The 7,054-nt window shown below is 45.5% G+C and overlaps 1 protein-coding gene across 1 annotated transcript; it reads left to right on the plus strand.

The window, feature by feature from the left end:
- Nucleotides 1–778: 778 nt before the first annotated feature.
- snrnp48 (small nuclear ribonucleoprotein 48 (U11/U12)) lies at nt 779–6,281 on the plus strand. The gene is made up of 9 exons (XM_084442181.1): nt 779–978; nt 1,848–1,961; nt 2,185–2,245; nt 2,424–2,504; nt 3,192–3,377; nt 3,610–3,731; nt 3,936–4,033; nt 4,517–5,203; nt 5,588–6,281. The coding sequence occupies exons 1-9, from the start codon at nt 805–807 to the stop codon at nt 5,727–5,729; spliced, it is 1,665 nt and encodes a 554-aa protein (XP_084298307.1). The 5' UTR covers nt 779–804; the 3' UTR covers nt 5,730–6,281.
- The last annotated feature ends 773 nt before the right edge of the window (nt 6,282–7,054 follow it).

Here is a 7,054-nt window from a genome sequence, read left to right on the forward strand (position 1 = left end):
TTACAAAAGCAATGAAAGAAAAAAATAATAACATAAAGATAACAATAAAAATAGGACAATCGAGAATCAGAAGGAAGGACGAAAAAGATGGAAAGGGTAGACTACAGGAAAGCCTTGGAAAATGGTACGATTTGGATTTAGAGCCTCTTGAAACACATTGAAGAAACTGATACAAACTTGTATTTTTATTTATTTCCAGGCCAGACGGAATGTTCTCAGATGATTTAGTGGAGTTGGTGTCTGATGACCAGCTGTTCCCCACATAACCCTAATTTTAATCACCACAAGCTGACTTGAGTGTAACAGAACATTTGTAGATTGTTTACAAAGGTATAGCTGTTTACTGTCTTACTGAACTGCTTTGTCATCAATGTGTTACAATGTTACCTGATAATTGTCTTATTATACTGTTACATTTTCATTGTCTTTTGTTTCATGAATTGTATATGTTGACAAAAGCCTTCTGTTATCTTGATTTCAATCATTGTAATTAGTTACCCAACATGTTGTTCAGTGTCCCCTGCTAGAATTGACCAGACACCATGTTGAGAAAATAAAGATGTATTGCAAATGTTTCTAAGGACTACGGCTAAATGAACTAAGAAATGTATTTATTATAACTTGTGTGAAGCAAAGCCATTTCTAAAGGCAAGGCTTTTATGATGCCATCAAGTCAATCTTGGTGAATGACGAAAACAACTTCAACTACCAGAATGCACTTCAAACACCGCACTATCCTGTACGTCATCATCCTGCGCCAGATTCAAATTTTGCGCAATGAGTGGGGTTGGGTTTGATTAAACTATGAAAATGAGTGACTCGCAGGTGAAGAGTGAATCACCTGAGACGCAAACACTTCAGGACAGATTGCGCTGTTTGCAAGAGTTGACCGACTTCACCGTGAATTGCAAGAATCAGTTGGACGAATTGTTCGAGACACTGGGATGGAAACAAGACTGCGACCAGGGTTCCGCACAGGTAGCTAGCTCGTTAGCTAACGTTAGCAATTTGCTAGGGCTTATGGTGCGTTCGTTTATAACTGGGAGGTGGCAAATTGCGACTTGCTACTAGGAATGATTAAATAAAACACTGCATGAACTCGCACTTCCTCGTCGCAAATTCGGATATGTTTCTCAGCCCCCAGTTGCTCGAATGCACTAGATATAACTAGGTAACTGTGATATAATGGTATATAGATATAACTAGGTAACTGATATAATGGTATATAGATATAACTAGGTGACTGTGATATAATGGTATATAGATATAACTAGGTAACTGTGATATAAGGGTATATAGATATAACTAGGTGACTGTGATATAATGGTATATAGATATAACTAGGTAACTGTGATATAATGGTATATAGATATAACTAGGTGACTGTGATATAATGGTATATAGATATAACTAGGTAACTGTGATATAATGGTATATAGATATAACTAGGTAACTGTGATATAATGGTATATAGATATAACTAGGTAACTGTGATATAATGGTATATAGATATAACTAGGTGACTGTGATATAATGGTATATAGATATAACTAGGTGACTGTGATATAATGGTATATAGCTCGAATGCACACAGGTCGGAGGTAGGTATTTTGCCACTTGCGACTTGCCACCTCCGACCACAAACGAACACACCATTAATTTGTCCACAACAAACAGCAAACTGCTCATAATCTAGCATCTACATTCAGCATACATTTGTGGATACGCGCTAGACCACAGAAGTGAAAATGTTGATAAGAAACTGGAAAACTGACGTTAGCTACAGTATATTGACGATGATCAAGCTTTGACATAATGACATCATGACATGTGTGATGCATCCATAGGAGCCGATGGAGGTGTGTCCCTACTACCCCAACCACAGAGTGCCCAGCAGGACCATGGAGAGACACAAAGTTGCGTGTCTGCTCAGAAAAATGGGCTATAGTCAAGAGGAGCAGGTAATAGTGTTGTAATTGGGACACAGTACACTACACCACACACACACACACACACACACACACACACACACACACACACACACACACACACACACACACACACACACACACACATCTCCTAGTGACTTTGCAAGCTATCCACTGATCCAACAGGTACCATCTAACCCCCCATGACAAATTGGTGCTCTCAGACCCTAGCTAACTAGCTATGTCTGTCCTCTAGGCGGAGATGGTTGATCCCTCAGTGTACTATGAGAAAGCCAACATCAGCTGCTTCACGATGGGTGAGTGTTATACTGCTAAGCGATCTGAGAAAAAGAAAATGTATGGCTCATCATCTAAAGGTAACCACTGACTGTGATGCACCTGCGGGGAGTTGCGATGGTGGCCGTGTCGATAGTTGAGCTTCGCTCAGCTTGGTGAGATGATGGCCTGTCTTCTTCATGCATCCTCCTCCTGCAGACAGACAGACACAGCAGCAGGTGATTCTCCAGGCCAGAGCGAGCGCGCTACCGCTGAAGACTGACCGACTGTACAGCCAAGGTAACAGCGGCGATGTCTGGAGGTGCCATTGTCCTTAGCCACCAGCATTGTATGCCTTCATATAAGTCTACCTGCCTGCTAGAGTCTTCTGTACGGACTGCCTGCATTATACAGCGGCTCAGTAGATGTTGCCAGTCAGCCAACCTCTGTATCTACATCATACAATTCAGAATATAGGTTATTTGTTTTTGCATAAGCGTCTTTGGGGATGTCACATTGTGTGTGTGGTGTGTGTTCTGTTTCCCGTGACAGGGGTGAGTATTAGAGGGGAGCTGAGCTCTAAACAGTTCTGCTCTGGCTCAGGGTTGCCTGATATGATGCAGTATCCTTTCACGGCATATCCTTTTAAAAAATATGGTGGCATCAAATACACAAACACACACACTTTTCCCTTTACGTGTTGGGGAAAGCCCTCACTGCTTTCTTACCCTTTCGCACTTATGTTATTTGGCCGTTGGAAAGAGTGGCTGGTTTTAATACTTAGTAGTATTTTTGTTATTTGGCCGTTGGAAATAGTGGCTGGTTTTAATACATAGTAGTATTTTTGATTAATGAATAGAATCTATTGTTTACTGTGTGTGTGTGCGTGTGCACATGTGCAGTTGTCTGCAAGTCTGTGTGTGCGTCTGTGATACTGTCTATGCGGTGTGTATGAATGTGTGTAAAGGCTTTGCTACTGTGCTGCAGGTGAATACTCCAAAGACCCTCCGGATGTCCCTCAAAACCACAAGCGTGAAATTTGTGACCTCACTGTGGCCGACCGATTGGCTCTTTACGATCATGTGACAAGGGAGGCCAGACAAGAGAGAGAGCAGGCTGGGGCTTCCAACAACGAGGACCTCTACGTGGATCTGGTGGCCAAACTCAAAAAGGGTAGGGCTGAGTGGCGACCATTTTGAAAAATGTTTGCTATGGTTACCAGGGGACAAATCTGCAATGTCCCTATAGCCAGAAAACCTTCTTAGGGCATGTTCTAACTGTGCCAAATTTCATGCTTTTATCATAAAGTGCACCATTCGCTCAAATATTGCACCTGTCTACCGGGCTAAGTGTGTTCTGTTCTTATATGAAGTCGCTGTGTGCTGTGTGGGCTCTTGGTGTGCAGGTGACGATCAGAACGGACCCAAGTCTCACCTGGAGCTCATGGCTGAGATGAGGGACTACAAGAGGAGACGCCAGTCCTACCGAGCCAAGAACGTCCACATCACCAAGAAGTCCTACACAGAGGTGTGGCTTTTATCTAATAAGAGTAAATATCTATCTATGTGCGAGCACTACACTGTGAGATGTAAATGAAAAATATCCATGCAGTGAGTGTGTTAGCTTGGTTTTGTGTGTGTGTGTGTGTGCGTGTGTGTGTGTGTGATGTCTATATGTTTGTGTGTGTGTGTGTGTGTGTTGTTAATGTAAAATATTTCACGTTACCCCTAGGTGATCCGGGAGGTGATTGACGTCCACTCCAGCGAGCTGGCCAGACAGTGGAAAGACGAGAGGGAGGAGGAGCTTGGAGAGACTAAACGCCCCCACAGGTAACATGACTGCAGGCTTTATCACTAGTGAACCACACAGGTAACATGACTGCAGGCTTTATCACTAGTGAACCACACAGGTAGCATGACTGCAGGCTTTATCACTAGTGAACCACACAGGTAACATGGCTGCAGGCTTTATCACTAGTGAACCACACAGGTAACATGACTGCAGGCTTTATCACTAGTGAACCACACAGGTAACATGACTGCAGGCTTTATCACTAGTGAACCACACAGGTAACATGACTGCAGGCTTTATCACTAGTGAACCACACAGGTAACATGACTGCAGGCTTTATCACTAGTGAACCACACAGGTAGCATGACTGCAGGCTTTATCACTAGTGAACCACACAGGTAGCATGACTGCTAGTTACACACTACAGGTAACTTGTCTGTAGGCTACGTCACTAGTGCATCGTGTTAAACTGAAACCATCTGAATTCTGACGTTTCTGTCTCTCGTCTTCTCACCTGCCAGGAGGGGAACAGAGGACAGACGGTCTCCGTCCGCCGAGTCCCTCCACTCTCACATCAGCGCCCGGGACGGCCACGCCTCTCACCATCGCAAACGCCACCGGAGCCGCGAGCGCAGTAGAGACCGCGCTAGAGAGCCCAGTAGAGACCATGGCAGAGAACCCAGTAGAGACCACGGCAGTGAGCCCAGTAGAGACCGCGGCAGAGAGCCCAGTAGAGACCGCGGCAGAGAGCCCAGTAGAGACCCCGGCCGTGAGCCCAGTAGAGACCGCGGCAGAGAGCCCAGTAGAGACCGCGGCAGAGAGCCCAGTAGAGACCGCGGCAGAGAGCCCAGTAGAGACCGCGGCAGAGAGCCCAGTAGAGACCGCGGCAGAGAGCCCAGTAGAGACCGCGGCAGAGAGCCCAGTAGAGACCGCGCTAGAGAGCCCAGTAGAGACCGCGCTAGAGAGCCCAGTAGAGACCGCGCTAGAGAGCCCAGTAGAGACCGCGCTAGAGAGCCCAGTAGAGACCGCGCTAGAGAGCCCAGTAGAGACCGCGCTAGAGAGCCCAGTAGAGACCGCGGCAGAGAGCCCAGTAGAGACCGCGGCAGAGAGCCCAGTAGAGACCGCGGCAGAGAGCCCAGTAGAGACCCCGGCAGAGAGCCCAGTAGAGACCGCGGCCGAGAGAAGGAGGGGAAGAAGAAGAGAAAGAGGTGGGATCAGAACCTGGCAGCTGTGCTGTAGTTATTATACTGTCCTCATGCTGTAGTTATTCTACTGTCCTCATGCTGTAGTTATTCTACTGTCCTCATGCTGTAGTTATTCTACTGTCCTCATGCTGTAGTTATTCTACTGTCCTGACGCAATTATCTTTTATGTTTGTTATTTCGGGGGCATTCACAGGGATTGAGACAAAGAGTAGAGTCTGCACCCTGGAGCATTTATATGATGGACTGTTCCCAAGATAAACCAATGGGAGCAGTCCATTTAAATGCTCACGTGTGCGGACTCTAATCTTTGTCTCATTTGCTACTCCAGTTTGTCCGGCGCCTGGTCTGCATAGTGGATGTGGAAGCTCTTTTCTTTGCAATTCACAGGGATTCCCGGTCCCCAGATGAGAGACATCACGATAAGAAGAAGAAGAAGAAAAAGAAAAAGAAGGAAGGGAAAGAGAAGGAGAAGGAGGGGAAAAAGGAGGAGAAAAAGGAAGAGGAGAAAACGGAAGAGCAAGAGAAGTGATTCACCTGAAGCTCGGCCCCTTGAAGACTCGCCTACTGCAGCTTTTAAACTCCCGTCCTCCGCTAATCGGGTGGATGCAAAACATTTATTTTAGAAGATTTTAGAACGGGAGGGCATTTGAGATGATAATAAAAGTCATGTTTCCTGAATGAGTTTACTATTGTTTGTTTAGTTCTGTGACCCGCTGTTCATTCGGTTGGATCTGTAACTCATGCTGAAGCTATTCACAGAAGGGATAGAGCTCAACATACAGTGGGAGGTCATATCTTTGTACTGTGTACAGCTGAGATGTTGTTGAGGCTACTTCTACCAGTAGGGGTGTAGGGGGTATGGAGGGATGCCCTAATCATTTCTACCCTTATCTTTGACTGTGAGAAGGAGGGCGGGGCATAGTTTTGGTTTGGGGGGGTGCCCCCACCCTCCATTACTAGTGGAGGTTAGGGGACAGGGGCAGTACAGCTGTGAGAGGACGTGTCCCCCCATTCCGAGTGGAGTTGACCCCCTGGATCCTTCTCTGTCACTGGTAGACTGTATGGAATGTTGGACAGCAGTGTCATAGCTGTCACGCCTCTACCAGGGGTCAGGAGGGCTCTAGGGGTCACGACTGGGGTCAATGAACGTCTGTAAGCTTCTAATGATGTCATTAAATCTGTATTCAGATCATATTGCTGGATCTCATATAGTTTCATTTTATTCAGTGTGGTCTGATTCATATCAATAACACTTGATCAAAGTGTTGCAAATATAGTACTATTATGCACTATTAATAATATTAATGTTAGAACTATTAATATTATCATTAGTACTATTAATATTCATGTTATTTAGTTTGAGGTGCGAGGATGGTTCAATTTGGGTCAATTAAGAGGTGAGGTTTAATTGAAAGTGAATTGACTCAATGGGGCTCCAGTGAGTTCAACTTCACGAATGCTATTGTAAACGTCAGTCTCGAACGTTTCATATATTTAATTGAATCAAACTCATTAAATGGGCGTAATTGAAACGACATTACTATCAGACATGCTGTATCACAGCAAAAATGGAACCTATAATCTCGTCGGCTATAAAAACCACCTACCAACAACACTTTCTACTCTCTCATCCTTCTCTTCTCTCTGGATCCCTCTCTCTCCGTGTTTATTCGGGGCGAGGGGCAGGCTCAGGTATTTCTCACCCTGTCGAGGAGAGAGCAGCAGAGGAGGGAGCAGCCTGGCAGCGCCTGAGAGCCTGAAGGAACCTGTGGAGAGGGAGGGAGAGAAAGAGAGAGAGAGAGAGAGAGAGGGCAGGGGGACCATCGTTGTGAGTGGGGCAGTGAGAATGCTGTG

The sequence above is a fragment of the Borostomias antarcticus genome, assembly GCF_949987555.1.
Source record: "Borostomias antarcticus genome assembly, chromosome: 8".
In the NCBI taxonomy this organism is placed as follows: Eukaryota; Metazoa; Chordata; class Actinopteri; order Stomiiformes; family Stomiidae; genus Borostomias; species Borostomias antarcticus.

Coding starts and splice junctions, on each gene's coding strand:
- snrnp48 (XM_084442181.1), top strand. CDS start 805: ATGAAAATGAGTGACTCGCAGGTGAAGAGTGAATCACCTGAGACGCAA. Junction 979..1,847: donor GCGACCAGGGTTCCGCACAG/GTAGCTAGCTCG, acceptor ATGCATCCATAG/GAGCCGATGGAGGTGTGTCC. Junction 4,034..4,516: donor GAGACTAAACGCCCCCACAG/GTAACATGACTG, acceptor CTCACCTGCCAG/GAGGGGAACAGAGGACAGAC.